Source organism: Phoca vitulina, unplaced genomic scaffold, assembly GCF_004348235.1.
Source record: "Phoca vitulina isolate PV1807 unplaced genomic scaffold, GSC_HSeal_1.0 scaffold21, whole genome shotgun sequence".
Lineage (NCBI taxonomy): Eukaryota > Metazoa > Chordata > Mammalia > Carnivora > Phocidae > Phoca > Phoca vitulina.
Window position 1 is genome coordinate 12719560 of NW_022589724.1, and position 16700 is coordinate 12736259.

The 16700-nt window shown below is 49.3% G+C and overlaps 1 protein-coding gene across 1 annotated transcript in view; it reads right to left on the bottom strand.

Moving 5' to 3' along the window:
• The window catches only part of SUSD1 (sushi domain containing 1), a 130684-nt gene extending 116322 nt beyond the window's left edge, over nt 1-14362 (bottom strand). The window contains exons 1-2 of the mRNA XM_032418985.1: nt 14257-14362; nt 1868-1975 (exon numbers count right to left, since the gene is read on the bottom strand). Of these exons, the coding sequence (XP_032274876.1) occupies nt 1868-1975; nt 14257-14362 (214 nt within the window). The remainder of the gene's footprint in view (nt 1-1867; nt 1976-14256) is intronic.
• Nucleotides 14363-16700: the final 2338 nt, after the last annotated feature.

Below are 16700 nucleotides of genomic sequence, written 5' to 3' on the forward strand. Positions count from 1 at the left end.
AACTCTATTTACAAAAACAGGCAGCGGCCAGATTTGGCCCACAGGCCTCTGTTGACTCTGCTCTGGCCTCTACCATCAGAAGAACTCCTGTGACCAATTTCTTATGCATTCTTTCAGAGCTGATCTCCCCTGCTGGTGGTTTTGTTTTGTTTTGTTTTGGGGGGCGGGATCACCAATTTATGAACTGGAGTTTTTTCTGACTGTTATTTAGTGTTTTACTGTAGCACGGGTTCGCCTCTCACAACTGCACTCAGTTCCCGCCAACGCAAAAGTACCTTTCTCAGAATCTGGTGTTCCTTCCTCCACCGCCCCCCATTCTCCTTACAGGTGTTACCTTTTGGAAAATGTAACTGAACAGAGAACACACTTCACTGTTAACACTGTCTGTGTTGAGATCTGCCTGGGAGCTGAGAGAAACAGCCCTCGAGCCACAGCCTGGCCAAGTGTCCAGCCCAGCTTATGAGCACTGCGCGGGGCTTTCGGACACAAGTCCATAATGGCACATTCTGGTCCGTGGCTGTTATTTCTGAGACAGGGCCTCCCCTGCAGACTTCACCAGAAGGGACAGTGGGTTTGTAGAGAATTCTAAATTTCTGAGGTCCCCTGACTGCAGACCACGTTACAGCACGTGGGGCACACAGGTAATGTCACCTGTGACCTGTGGTGTGGTCTCAGAAGGCCACGTACTGGCGTGGGCAGTGTCTAGTGCCCGCGAGCAAGCACCACATAATCAATAAGCCCCTTCGTCCCATTAAGAGAAGTTCCTCTTCAGAAGTCCAAGAGCAACCAAGAGTGTGGTGAGCTTCCGCAGGAGGGGGACTGCCTTCGGGGAGGGAGCAGAAAAGGCTTGTCCGTGCTCAATTCCAACCTCATTTCCAGGCCCCTGCTAGCAAGCCGGGGGAGGAGAGGGGTTCGAGAGATGCCTCAGGAACCTAGACTGTAGGGTAGCCACAATTCTCCTGGGCAGAATCCCGAAGAGAGAGGGTCGGCGGTGGCACAAATCCAGCCCGCAGGAACGGGCGATGGTGTGTGCCTGTGAAAGCTCGTATCTGCGAAGTACAATATGACTTTTGGAACTGGGAATTTTTATTTTTCTTTGGGAAGAAAAAAATCCAAAGATACCACAAGGTTGTACACACTGTCAGTGCACAACCGCAAGGCAAACTGTCAGTACTTGCACCGCACGTGACAAGGCTGCCGGGAGGACGCCGTGATCCTCCTAACGTTCACTACTGTAAACGTGCCGTGAGGTTTTCCCTCTCTCCGAATTGGCCTTGAACCTGGATACTGCCCGACTCTCACGGCACGGAGGAGACCGTGAAGCCAAAAAATAACCTCAGATACTTCCTAAAGGTCTTTGTATTCCTTTAAGGCACCCAAGACCCCAAAGGGCTACAACTACAAAAAATTTTGAGAATGGATTCTGGTAGACATAAGACCCAAAGCAGGACTACTTCACTAGTTAGCCAAAAAGTCCAACAGGCAACTGTGTTTTGTCTTTCCTCAGGGTACTAATACAAATCGTTTTACATCAGAACCACCAAGAGAAATTAAGGAAGGCAATATTCACTCAAGTTGTTAAGTTAAACTCAAGACTTGAAACAGATTTCAAATTTGTGTTGGGTCAGAGAATTTCCAGAGATTCAAGTTCAATGTCCCTCAAACACGAAAGATACTTCCTTGGAAAGGCTGCAGAAAGGCTATATCCAAACACTAAAACAAAGGCGTATTATAATGGACAAAACTTCTTGTAATAAAAACATGTGAACAAAACAACGTTTTCCCCACAAGGACGTTAGCTCTTTAACACTAGGGAATCTCGTTACTTGATTCAACTTTTGAACTTCAGCCAGGATTCAGAACTTACCAATACAGGAAGTCCTCCCATTGCCCACAAATCCATATTTGCAAACACACATCTTCATCCCTTCTGTTTGCTTGCAGGTAGCGTGTTCATGGCAAGTGGCACAGACATCTAAACCGGAATCATAAATTGTAGATTAAGGAAAAGAAAAATTCAATCACCTCCTCTAGACAAGTCACATTTTGGGTAGTAGACATTTACAATGGAGAAGCAAAATTTGAATAGCAGAATTATAAAAGGCAGAGCTGATCCCAACCTTAAAAACCTGCAATGGCTACTCACTGCCCACAGAGTAAAGTACAAATACCTCTACCAGGCAATCAAAGCTCTAAACAGTCCCGACTCTAAGCTAACCCCTCCAAGCCTCACTGTTCCCAAACCCAAACCACACACAATATTCTCTAGGGAGGAGGCTGACTACTCCTTCCCATGCATGCTGTCCCGTCCTACCTCATGCCGCAGTCACGATGTGCCCTTCAAGTAGAATGCCCATCCCTCCTTCTCCGCCCAGCTAGCACCCATTCCTACTTTAAGATTCACCTTAAACATCACATTCTCCCTGGTATCGTCCCCATTCCTCCATTCTTGTGAAAAATTAAATTCCTCTGTGCTCCACTAACACTTGCATATTCCCACATCAGCCGTGTTAATTTGTCATTATATACTGCTCCAGCTCTGGCTTCCAAGCTGCAGATCGTGCATGAGCTTCTCCCCCAGGACAGGGATCATGTCATTTGCCCATATATCATCATGCCACAGTATAAACATTCAAGATACTTTTACTGACCGACCGGATAAAGGAACTTGCAGTCCTACTTGCCACAACTCAAAAAGCAAGTGGAAGGGAGAAGAGCTCATCTGTCTATTACCCCATCTGTGTTTCTTTTAGGGAAAAAGTGAATGTGTTTAAAATGTCAGCGAGATGAACAGCCAGGTCCCAGCAGATGACCAGATCCCAACTACTTCGACAGGCAGCAAAAATGTATGGAGGCCAACACAGACAAACCTACCAGAGGATGACTGATATATGGCCCAAGGTCAACCAAGGACGTCCACCCGAGGCTACGTGGGCCGCCACGCTGTCCTCTCAGTGGAGGATTTTAGGAGCGGCCCTCGTCAGGAGAGTCTTCCAACGTGGAATTCCATCTTCGTCTTGGCCCCACGACTACCCAGGTAATAAAGACTCAGTCCTCAGGTTGCTCTAGGCAACTGGGACAGGGAGATTTCCAAGTACAGACAGCCCCTGACTTACAATGGTTCGACTTACAATCTTCCAGCTTTACAACGGTGCAAAAGCGATACACGTTCAGTAGAAAGCATACTTCAAATTTTGAATTTTGATCTTTCCCCGGACTAGGGATATGCAGTGTGATCCTCCCCCGTGAGGCTGGGCAGTGGCAGTGAGCTCCAGCCCCAGCCAGCCACGCGATCACAGGGGCAAACAACCGATAAACTCACAACCGTTCTGTACCCACACGACCACTCTGTTTATCACCTTCAGTATAGTATTCAATACATCACATGACATAGTCCACACTTTACTATAAAACAGGCTGGGTGTCAGGTGATCTTGCCCAACTGTAGGTGAACATGTGTTTTGTGCACATTTACGGTAGGCTAGGCTAAGCTATAATGTCTCATAGGTTAGGAGTATTAAACGCATTTTCGATTTATGAGATTTCCAAGTTATGATGTAACCCAATTGTAAGTTCGGGAAGATCTGAACTGATTGTTAAGCATGCCTGCTTTTTCTTTCTTTCTTTTTTTTTTTTTTAAGATTTTTATTTATCTATTTGAGAGAGAGAGATAGTGAGAGTAAGACTGGAGGCTGGGATCAGGGAGAGGGAGAAGCAGGCTCCCCGCTGAGCAGGGAGCCCAATGTGGGGCTCTATCCCAGGACCCTGGAATCATGACCTGAGCCGAAGGCAGACGCTTAATCATCTGAGCCACCCAGGCTCCCCCTTTTTCTTTTAAAACAAATATAACACAGAAATGAGACAAACCACTGTTTATCCCTAAGTAATACTAAATTAACCGTGGAATATTTACAAAATTTATTATATCGCAGACCATTAAAAAAAATGCAACAAAGTGCAAAAAAAAGTAGAAACTGTAGAAGTCGTACATGACTACCATGTAATAATGTAATAAGACTACAAAATAAAACCTAAGGCTAGCATTCCCAAAAGAAACCTACTTGGAAACTACAGAACACTCTCCTAAATAATTCTTGGGACAAAAAGGATAGCAAAATTGAAATGTTTGGGGGCACCTAGCTGGCTCATTCGGAGGAGCACGCGACTCTTGATCTCGGGGTTGTGAGTTTGAGCCCCACGTTGGGTGTGGAAATTACTTAAATTTTTTTTTAAATTGAAATGTTTAATACTAGATATAAAAATGTATCCACTCTAGAAAAAGTTTTTCATGTTTTTGTACTTTAAAAGACAGAAAGAAAAGCAGGCAGCCCGAGGGTGGGGGGAAGCCTTAGAATTTTAACACAAGAAATTTGGGGGGGGAATTCCTTAAAAAGAGGCAGCCGGGGGGCTCCTGGGTGGCTCAGTAGTTAAGCGTCTGCCTTCGGCTCAGGTCATGATCCCAGGGTCCTGGGATCGAGCCCCGCATCGGGCTCCCTGCTCCGCGGGAAGCCTGCTTCTCCCTCTCTCACTCCACCTGCTTGTGTTCCCTCTCTTGCTGTCTCTCTCTCTGTCAAATAAATAAATAAAATCTTAAAAAAAAAAAAAAAGAGGCACCTGGGTGACTCAGTCGGTTAGGCGTCTGCCTTCTGCTCAGGTAATGATCGCAGGGTCCTGGGATGGAGCCCCGCATCAGGCTCCTTGCTCAGCAGGGAGTCCACTTCTCCCTCTGCCCCTCCAGCCCCCCGTCCCTCTGCTCAAGTTCGTGTGTGCGCTCTCTCTCTCTCATGCTCTCTCTCTCTCAAATACATAAAGTCTTTAAAAAAAGAAAGAAAGAAAAAGGAAGGAAGGAAGGAAGGGAAAGAAAGAAGAAAGAAAGAAAGAAAAAAGAAAGAAAGAAAGAAAGAAAGAAAGAAAGAAAGAAAGAAAGAAAGAAAGAAAGAAAGAAAGAAAGAGAAAGAAAGAAAAAGAAAGAAAGAAAGAAAAAGAAAATAGAGGGTTTGGGGGCTTGGGGGTCAAGAATTAGTAAAGAAACAAAGTATTAGAAATTACATCCAAATTCATTGAAAAAAAAACGTTTCCCCAAAGTCAGTGCATCATAAAGACCAGTAGTAATGACTCAAGTGTACTGGTTAGAGGAACAAAGAACATATGCAAACACATAACATTAGAAATATGAAAGAGCTTGTAAGAAAAAAAAAAATACATAAAAGTTTTTTTATTACAGATGAAAGACTTGCAGTTAAACATTGCAGATTTAGTACACTCTCAAAGCTCCACCTCCCCGAATGACATCAAGGACCAGAAAGGTATAAACTCTGGCAGACAAGATGACAGCAGATGAGGATGTCAACAATATTTCAGAAGATGGAAGAGAATAGACATACAGGAATGGTTTGAGAGGAAGAACTAAAAGCCGGCCCCAAAGGCAGGAATTGGGGCCACTGAGTACTTCAGAAGGCAGGTGTCAGGGACAGGACTCAAAGTTCAAGGAACTAGGTACAAACATGGATAAGGAGTAGGTAGATACCCCATTCCCCTCGTTAACCCTGGCATAAGATGGAGTTTACAACCTGGAGGAAATGGACCAGAGAGGCCCCTGATTATAGGGGCAACAGGCAGAGCTGAAGGGAGAACGGGTCGCCGTACCTAAATGTCCATCAGTGTGGAGTAAATATATGTAACCATTTTAACATTTTAACACATAACATTTTTAAATGGTGCCATAGGACACTATCAATTCATAATCACACGCAACCAAAATCCTGGAAATACCCTTTAAATAACAGATCCTGGGTCAAGTCCATAAATCCAGTGTGACCAACCATATAATGACGAACACTCTCCCCAGTGTGTACATATAGTGCAATAACAAAACATAAATACCATATTTATGAAATCATCAACAACAGAATGGTAAAATGTTTGATTTTTTTTTTCTAATACGGAATATTTGTCTTTTTAAAGATGGCAGCATTTATATACGTCCAGTTCCAGAAACTTACATCAGATGGAAAAAAAAAAGGATTATTTCATTCAACTGTTGAGTGAATCTAATAAACACACACACAAAATTAAGAAATGTAGTGCCACCCACTCAGATAAATTAACGGAAGTCCAGTCTGAATTAGTGAAGGACAGAATGTAAAGTTTTTTAAATAAATTGAATTAAGTTCAAGTTCATTCAATAAACAGAACCAAACAAAATAAGGCCTTGTAAGAAGGCAGCCAGATACAGGGGGAAAGCAAGCACTGGAGCTGAGTGTCAGAACTAGATCCTAAATCTAGCCGAGTCTAATTCATTGTACGACCTTAAACAAATCACTGAACCTCTCTGGATCCCAATTTTTTCATCTGTAAAACAAGGGATTTGGGCTTCTCAAATTTTAAAGGGCATTCAAGGGCATCTGGGTGGCTCAGGTCATGATCTCAGGGTCATGAGATCTCAGGGTCCTGGGAGTGAGCCCCCCATCAAACCCCACTCAGCAGGGAGTCCGCTTGTCTCCCTCTCTCTGCCCCCCCCCAACATTCTCTAAGATAAATACGTAAATCTTTAAAAAAAAATTTAAAGGGCATTCAAATCACCTGGGGCTGGTGCTAAACCGCCGGCTCTGATTCAGGGTGGGGCCCTGCATTTTGCATTTCTAACAAGCTCCCAGGGGAACCACATTTTGAGCAGCAGGGGTTAAGTGGCCTCCAAAGTCCTTGTCCCCTAATCGGCAGACACTTCATCCTTAGGGTACCTGTTTTAATGACCCACTAAGAATAATTCAGCAAGGTGTAACCCCAGAAGGACAGTATTTGGCATGTTCGGCTCAATAAATGTCTGTTCCCCACACTGGCAAAAAGAGAACATGTATGCCAGGCTACCAAAGTTTTCTCAGACCACTTGCAGGAGGGACTGCTGTTTCCAGAGGAAGAAGGGCCTCGACTAAAGCTTCTTACTCAGCCATAATTAACCATCTGCAGGGCCTTATATGGCAGCTTCTGAGTTCTAATTGCTTGAGGGACTAAGTAGCCTCTTGTGGGGGAGGGGGGGAGGGGGCGGAGGTCCTCGGGACAATGACACAACTTATCCTAAGGAAAGGGGCAGGAAGTACAATCCTAATCCAAGAAAAGACAGGGCGGGGAGGGTTGCTTCTAACCACACAACAGTCTCCACCGTTCACCAGCCCCTAGCTCAGTTAAGAATCACCTACAGAGGGGCGCCTGGGTGGCTCAGTCGTTAAGTGTCTGCCTTCGGCTCGGGTCGTGATCCCGGGGTCCTGGGATCGAGCCCCGCGTCGGGCTCCCTGCTCCGTGGGAAGCCTGCTTCTCCCTCTCTCACTCCCCCTGCTTGTGTTCCCTCTCTCACTGTGTCTCTCTCTGTCAAATAAATAAATAAAATCTTTAAAAAAAAAAAAAAGAGAATCACCTACAGATGGGGTGACTACTTTGTCCCAGTTTTAATACTAAAAGTCCTGTGACCCAGAAAACCCCTCATTTCGGTGCAAACCAAGACAGCTGGTCACCCTACCTGGAGAGCTTGTTAAAACAGAATCCCCAGAGATTCTGATTCGGTAGGTGTGGAGTGAGGCCTGAAAATCTGCATTTCTAAGAAGCTCCCAGGGGGACCACACCACTAGTCGCATTGCAAGTCTAGTTCAACCTCAAGGTCTTGGGTCAGAATCCTGGGGAAAGAAAAGGCAACACTGAAGACGTTTTTCACCAGGCCTAGACTGATGCAGAGCATAGCTGGACCAAGGTGACAGAGATAATAACCCAAGGAATGGAAATTCTCCAGGCCAATAGAAAGATCACAGTGCCTTTGCTATATGACCTGAGGGGAAGAGGGTGCGGGAGGGCATCTTCACATGTGTATCAAGGAGGACTTAATTTTGTCATCAGCAGACTCTGCTCAGGACAGCAGAGAGGTGGCTGCCATGTAGTGACTGAGGGAACTATTGCAGAGGTGAGGAACCCCCACCCCCCTGGCCTAGGGATACCTAGAATTACTGGCAGAGAAACAGGAGAGTGGGCATTCCAAAGTCTAGATGGACAAAAAAATACTAAATACTCTTTGTTACTATTATTGTACCCCCAGCAAGGACGACCTAGGTCCACTTCCCTTCAGCACTCTGTATCCACTAAGCCAGCTAAAACCACCACCGAGAGAGAGGGCGAGACAGGTTTGGTACGTCCACCGAGGCTGGGAGACTTCTCTCTTGCTCCCTGCTTTGATCTTAGGCAAGTTAACCTGCCCGTCCTCCAGTTCTAATCTGTGAGATGGAATCGTGTTGTGAGGAGTCAGTGAGAAATAGGAATGCTGTATGAGCTCGAAAGCACTAGGCAAAGGGCGAATTTACATGAATATTTATGTCTCTCTCCACAGATACTGTTATTATGGCTGGAAACAGGTCACGCGAGCGGCAGGGCCTGCTACTGGGCCCAGCGGTTCCGAGCAGGGATGAGAGAGACGACGGGGGTACGATCCTGAGCCCCGCCACCGGCTAGCTGGGTCGTCCTAGACGGGCCTCTGCGCTTCAGCCTCCAAGAAATCTGAGGATGAGGATAATAAAGCCCACCTCATATGGCTGTTGTGAGAAATGAGTTAATACACGTAAAGCAATTAGAATATGTCAGATGCTATCCTAACAACCACTCGGCAACTCCGTTAATGACTAAATGATGGTACTGACAGCGAGCCAGCTCGCACGTACACTAACGAAGAGGGTGATGGAGAGCTGCGTTCGCGCAAAAACCCGAAGCAGTATCTTTGTGTAGACAGATGCCTACCCTATTCGTGGCGCTGACGTTCTAGGGTCCATAATATCTTAATTTACATAATCACCCCCTGCCTTCCCCACATCCTCCCAGCGTTCTGGGTAACACCGGACCCAGACCTTGGAAGCTCAGCGTCCTCCCCCCTTCGGGCCTGTTCACCTTCCCCTCCTCCCCCCACGCACCACGTGGGCCTATACCTCAGCCTGGACCGGGGGCTGGCAGCCCAGGCAGGCCGCTCTCGCTTGGTATTTCAATATGCGAGGGAGAATTTAAATGAAATAACAGCACACGGACTTCGACGATACAATGAAGAAGTCTGTCCACTGTCAGGGGAAGAAGGTGGTTTAAAAGCACAAATGGGGGCACCCGGATGGCTCAGTTGTTAAGCGTCTGCCTTTGGCTCAGGTCATGATCCCAGGGTCCTGGGATCGAGCCCCGCATCGGGCTCCCTGCTCAATGGGAAGCCTGCTTCTCCCTCTCCTACTCCCCCTGCTTGTGTTCCCTCTCTCACTGTGTCTCTATCAAATAAATAAATAAAATCTTTAAATAAATAAATAAATAAATAAATAAATAAAAGCACAAATGGAGTGCTTGCATTTAAATCGTAATCTAATCCCCAGCTATTCAGTCAGACCAGAAAAAGGCACTGCACTTCCTTCATGAGATCCTGTCTCTCAGGATAACCTTGTGGAGATGTGTGGAAACGGAGCAGATGACCAGAGGAAATGGGCAAAGGGGGCCAATAACTCAGGAAGAGAAAGCATTCCCCAGTCTTCCATATTATGTAAAATTGCACTGTTTTTAAGGGACTGCATCAAATTCCAGAAATGGAAGGAACCTGAGAAATCTTGAATTCTCTCCTCTCCCCATGCCTGACAAACAAAACAAAACAAAACCATAGCCTCTGCTTTAAAATCCCCCAAGATAGAGAGTACTCTACTCTCTCAAGCAAGACGATCCTTGCAGGGCAATGGGAATCACCATAGATTTCTCTTCCCTACCCCAACCCAGGACTGACATTCCCCGTCAAGAACCTGCAACCTTGACTTGTGTAAGATGGTTAGATGGAGCCCTCGGCTTCCTTTTGCCCTCTTGTGTCCACTTTCCTGCTTGACCAAGACCAACTTCCAGCAGGCACCCCCCCCCCCACGTGGCCTCCAGACCAGGAACCAAGCCTCACTAAGTGCCCCAATTTCAAAGCTTTTGCGTTTTGAGTTAAGCAGCTTTTCATTTAGGCCACACTCTAGGTTCATGTCCAGTATGTCACCCACTAATGCGTTCTCTCCCACCTGACGCACACTCTAAAGCCTGCAGAAAATGGTTTTTTTAATCCATGCAATTAACTTCCCCTGTCTCCTCTGCAGAGCGAAGGCCAAGAGGCCACTTGGTACCTGGGGCTGCAGAGACAGAGGAACCCATTTTAGGATTGGACCAGAAAGCTGAGGATATGCCCAGGTCCAAGACCCCGGCGGCGGAAGACAGACCCCAGAGAGGATCTTCTCCATCAGCTTGAATCCTGCTCCCTTACTTTGAGCAACTGTAAGTCACTCCAAAACAACTCACTCCCCCCGCCACGTCTCCTCTTTCCCACCTTGAGCAGTGACTCCGGATGACAGAGTGAGGAGCAGGCCTATGAAATGCAGGACTGGTGATGTCACGTGCACGTTCTACAGCAAGATCAACTCCTCCAGGCCTCTCCACCATCATCACGCCCTCCCCCAAGATTCTCAAGGCCTCTGCCTGTCCTCCTCCTTCTGGCCTTCCCAACCCAGCCCGTCTGGAGCCAACAAGTCCCCAGCCACTCCTGACTCAGTGCCATGCCTGACAAGGTTACGAAACAGGACTGACTGGTTCTACCTGTCCTCGCCCTTTCCCAGCCTTCCATTCCCCTGGGCGTGGCACCCCACCCACCCCCCAACACCCTCCTGCTCTACCAACTATGCGTCTCACACTTCCCTCACACCAGGCCATCTGACTTCACCAACTCCACTCTCTCCTCCCTGAAACATCTTCGGGAACGAACCATTCAGTGTAATGCAGCCCACGTTACCAGTGAGACACTGAATATACACACAATGGCCAGGCCATAGATAAAAACAGAACTCGGACCCACACGGATGCATGAGGCAGCCGTCCGTCCAGGAAGTCAAACCCCAACCGCTGTAGCAGTAAGACCCAAATGGTCAGGACTCGCTCGCTCCCAGCGGGCTTCCCTGATTGCTGCCCCCGCTTCGCACGTAGGACCAATCAGAGAGAGCCACGTACACTCCCCCAGCCAATCACGTAGCATGTGGGCTGATGGGAGGCCTCCTCCAGCTTCTCCAGCCTCTCCAGGCCCACAGCCTCCGGCCTCGCGCGGGGGGCACAGCGGAAGCCTTTCCCCTCTGACCCGCTATCAGGCTCTCCGAGTCATGCCGACTGACTCGCCTGCGACAGCAAACTGTATAAACCCTCGCCTGTTCCCATCTGGGTGCTCTTCCTTTCCTTTCATACCACATTCCTAAGCCAAGCCACAGCCCCCGACTCACACGAAGCTCTTAGTCTAGTAAACAACACTATGCAGTATGTGTAATATGCAATCTGGCGGAAGCGTGTCGAGTAAGGGTCCCGTATCAACACGTACGCGTGCCAGTGTATGCTAGGACGCATATAAATACGTGTGCGTCCTACAAATACGGTACAGAGGCACGCGCGACGAAGCGCTGGTGCTGCAGGGAACTGACAACTTCCCAGGAGGGAGGCCAACTGGGCTGGTTGTGAAATACGAAGAGCCCTCCCTAAGCAGACAGCTGTGGGGAAAGGGAAGAGCAGTTCTTCTCATTCTTCTCCTCCCCTCCCCTCCCAGAGACTAAGCTTTCCCCCTTGTAGACCAATTTCGCTTTCGGACATGCTCCATTAAGTACCGCATTTATTTCTGCATCTTTAACGTCCCCGTCTCTACTGAGTAATGCCCTTCACACTGCGGTGTGCTTGTGCTACTTTACCAAAACCAACACTCCGCAAAAAGAAGAAGAAAAAAAATTCTTGCCCAGACCTGGCCAGCCTAGCTGAATGCGATCTTCCCTTTGCTTCTAACTTCAAGAGTATCTTTAAGAGCCAACCAACATCTCTGCACTCACTAGAGCCCTCTGCATCTGGCTCTCGCCCTCCCTGCTCCGGGAGCCCTGGCCCACGCTGACAGAGCCACCAAATCCAAAGCTTTTTTCTCAGTCTCCAGTCCCACAGCTCCCCTTCCTCTGGCTTCCTTGGACACTAGACTGGCCCAGTCCTCCTCCCCACTGTGTGGCCACTCTCTTTCTCCTCCATGTGCACCTACCATAGAAAATGGGTCTTCCCCCAAAATCTGCCCTGGGTCTCCTTCCTCTTTACCAACTTAAAGTTTTCAAGTGACCACCAAGTCTCCATCACTGGCACGCACCTCTTGTCCACAGTCTTAACTCCCTGTTGAGTTCACCTCTCCAGAAGCCCTAACATCACCTCAAATTCAGGATATCCAAAATGACTTCTCTTTCTTCCCAAATCTTTTTCCTCCTCCTACACAACCATATATCCAAGTCACCCAGGCCCCAAACCTTCATGTCCCCTTTCTCTTCTGTTCACTGGCACCTTAATGTCCGTTGTTAAGTCCTTCGGTTCCATTTCTTCCTTATTATCTGCATTCAATCCCCTTCTCCTGCTGCTCTCTTTACGGTGGGCCCAGTCCTCAGAACTTGCAGGCCAGCTATTACAACTTCCTCAATGGTTCTAAGCCTCCAGGCATTCCCCACATTGTCCACTGGAAGGAAACCTGCCCTTAATAAAACCAGATTCTTCAAGGTTGTAAATGAAGAAAGAATGCCTACATAGGGAGAGGAAGCTCTACTGGGCACCCCTGACTCCCATTTACCAAAATTCACCCAACAGCGTTTAAGTAGTAGCCCGTAGGTAGTTACTCTGTTCCACCATCTTAACCTGGTAATTCAATGGGACCGTGTGGGACTGTTGCCTAGGCTAGAGAGCTTTAACACAGATTCCGAAATAGGTCCCAAGCATCTACAGGTTTCTTTGCACACTGCCGTTGGAGACCAAGTCAGGGAAGGAAGTTAGAAAGCCTACCAGAATATCTGATGTACAAAAATGGCCACCCCAGAAGGTTGAGCCAGCAAGAGAAACACCCACCAGTGGTGGTAAAAATCCAAAGATGAAAAGAATTTGAGGGAACAGGAGTCTGAGCCACAAAATCCACCCCCCCCCCAATCTCCCTACATGGAAGTTCCCTTCTACTTCAGGATGAATGATTTTACTAAGAAAGCTGGAGAGTTTCCTTACACCCACTTTTTATATCACTCCCTGTACAAAAGCCTGCAATGACTTCTAAAGGCTTCCCACCACCCAGGAACAGCTAAGTCTAAATACCTTCTTCGTCTGCCAAGCAAGGCTTTCTGCCTTCTGGTTAATCCAATCTGCTTTTCCACTTCCATTTCCCACCCACCTCCTACATACCATAGGCCCCATGCTTTTATACCTCTATGTGCTTCCTCACACTGTCCCTTCCATGTGGAATTCATCCATTCTGCATATATTTATGGAGAGCTCACTGTCCCCTCTGCTATGAGCTGGGATGCCTTTTCCTCACCTTCCCATATCCAAATATTACCAAACCTGTTGGCCCAGTTCAAGAGTCATCTCATCCCTAATGCCTCCAGATTCACCAAGCTAGAATGAATCTTGCCCTCCTCGGACCACCTACACCTTCTCAGAGCACCTAGGGCATTCTGCCTTCTATTACGGTTACTTGGGTAAGTGGGTAAATGCCACCTCCGCTACATGTTTGAATCCTACCACCTGTGCCAACGCGTTCCAATTGCCTGGAAATGGATGATTTGCTTGTCTGTCGCCTCCAGAACAGGAGCTCAATGAGGGCCAGCGCGGCGACCTCGCATCCTGCACAGGAATTCAAGGACCATCTGTTGAATGAATGACTTGATTAAGGAATGCTTTATTCCTGTAATCTTCCTTGCACTTCTTTCTCACCCCATTAGCATCTGGTTCTTCATTTAGGAGAAAAGAATTAAAAGGTAGAAAGAAAATTGCTTCGGGTCAAGAATTTGTCGCGCAAAAGCCACAGCAGAGCCGGAAGCGTGACAGTGCAGCCGGAACGCCCTTCCGCGCCCTTCCACGCCCTTCCACGCCGGGCGCCGTTCTCCCCCGGGGCTCCGGCTCGCGCCCACCCCCCGCCTCGCCCCAGGTCCCGGGCGCCGAGGGCGAGGCCGCCTGAGACAGGTGCCCCCACCCAACCTCCCCCAGCGGCCCGGGGCGGGGGCGGGGAGCCCCTCCTGCCTCCGTGCGCCCCGCCTTCCCGCGCCCCAACGGCCCGAGCGGGCCCCACCTGCGCTCCACGCCCGGGCTCCGCGCCGGCCCTGCCCGGGGGCGGGGAAGCGTCCCGGGCGCGCCCGGCGTCGTCGAGGGCCCAGCCGGGGCACCCAGCCGGCGCCCCCGCCCCCTCCCCGCACTCACCGTCGGCGCCCGGCGCTCGGCTCCCGCCGCTGGCCAGGCCGAGCAGCAGCAGGAGCGGCAGCAGGCGGCGAGGCTGGCGGCCCGCGCCCCGGGGCCCCCGGCCCATGCCGCCGCCGCCGCCGCCGCGTCCCTCCCGGCGCGCCCGCGACTCCTCCCGCGGCCCCGAGGCGCCGAGATAAGGCGGCGGGCGCCGCGGGGAGGGGGCCGGCCCGGCCGCTTCCGGCGCCGCGCTGGGGAGCGGAGGGCGCCGCGGGGTCCCGGGGAGGCGGCGGGGCGGGGGCCCTTCCTCCCGGCGTGGCCTGCGCTGCCCGCAAGACGCTCATTCGCTACGCGCCCCTCGCTCGCTCGTGCACTTGCTGCGAGCCCGGCACGCGGTGGCCCGGGGGACACGGCGGGCGGAGCGACAGGGTCCGCGTACTCGGCGCGGACGTTCTGCAAATAGGGACAGACATCCAGCACATAATGACATAGAGTCCCGGACCGTGCCAGGACGGAACGTCCACCGTGCTGCAAGCATAAGAGACGATTGGGAGATCCGAGCCTCCCTGGGGCTCAGGGGGGCGCCCCGGGTGGCAGAGGAAGAGGGGTGAGGGGCAAAGGAGCGGGAATCTGAGGAAAGAGTACTGGGGGTGAAGTGGCTGGTGCTCCAAGCTCAAGGTGAGAGGGCAAGAAGCCAACGGTCCAGTCCACCCAAGGGCGACAGACGACCAGGTGACCGGATTGCACGGGGCGACGGAGCCGTGGTGGGGGAGGAGCTGACAGGAGTTCTGCCGCACAGAGGACATTCAGCTCGGGGCTTCGGGAAGGCTTCTTGAGGAAGTAAGCTAAGACCCAGAGGATGCAAAAGACGTGGGAGGGGAATCTAAGCGGTGAGAAGGGCTTATACAGAGAGACAGGAACCCAAGAGCTCAGTCTAGAAATGGGAGGGTCTCCTTAGAGTGGGGACAGATGGTTGGAGAGAGGCATTAAGCTGCAGAGATAAGGACGACCTCACAAACCAAGGAAAGGAGGTTGCTCAGAGGCTGTAACAGGGTTTTAAGCAGAGAGTGACCTCACCAGGAAAGGCTCCCGTGTCTACTCTATGGGATTGGGACTGGGGCTAGGGAGGCGGGAAGACCAGCCTGCGGCTGCTGCAGGAATCCAGACAAGAGAGGACACGTCCAGGAGCACGGCACTGGCAATGAGAAGTGGCAAATGAGAGCGGTATTGGGTGGAAATCCACTGGATTTTATGACCAGTAGAATGTGCACGAGAAAGAAAGAGAAATTAGATGTCACCTAAATTTCTGGTTTGGGCAGCTTGGTGGATGATGGTGGTGGAAGTCACTGAGATAGAGACCCAAAGGGACTATTTGCAAGTTGGGGTAGGGAGAGGCTGGGGAGGGGGGATAAGTTCCAGTTTGAAGGCTTTGAGCTTGGCATGTGTGTCCAAGAGCAGGGCCCCCCTACTACTTCACCCATAGCCTCACTTGCTTTCTCTTTCCACCATGAGCCTGCCCTAAATCTAACCACCCGTGAACACACCCATATAAGGGCCAAACTTGTTGTGCAGCCTTAAAGAAGTTAAAAATAAACTGCCTCGGCTCCTTTGCAGCAGGCTTTCTTGCTAATTATTTTTTGTTCAGCAAAGATAAGAGCCTGCTTTGGGGAGTAGTAGATGGGCAGTGGGGTTACAGGGGTCTATCCTCTATAATTTGGACAAAGTTTTTGTTAAGCTCAATTCTTCATACACTTTGAAACCATGTCATTGTTTCAACAAAAATACATTCATTTAGGACATTGTTAAGCCAGCCTATACTTCTCTGCCATGTCCCCTGCAGAGTAAATCAATAAGTTTAAATGTATTTGTGTGTATGTGTGTGTGTGTGTATATACACATATTTTTTTAATTGGTGATATCGGGGGGAAATAGTCCAAAACTTGGAAATGGGCGAGTTTACTGGGTCTTTCCAGTGGGGTGCTGGGTGTATAACACTTCTGGGGATTATCTAATTCTATAGGGTTGTGCACACTTGATGGACTTTTTATTTTTTTATTTTTTAAAGATTTTATTTATTTATTTGACAGAGAGAGACACAGCGAGAGAGGGAACACAAGCAGGGGGAGTGGGAGAGGGAGAAGCAGGCTTCTTGCAGAGCAGGGAGCCCAATGTGGGGCTCGATCCCAGGACCCTGGTATCATGACCTGAGCCGAAGGCAGACGCTTAACTACTGAGCCACCCAGACGCCCCGTGATGGACTTTTTATTAACGAAGCTATTTTACAACTCTGTAGGTAGGGGTAGAAGATCACTTGCAGAAAATTGAGAGTGCAAAAGATTCTTGTCCATGGCAATGCAAATTAATTTTTCCAGTAGAGGTAGAAGTGATTCCTCCCATGTGAAAATAAGATAAATCTAATAGTAAGATTTTGTCTTATATGATGTCAGCCGGTTTCGCATTTAGCA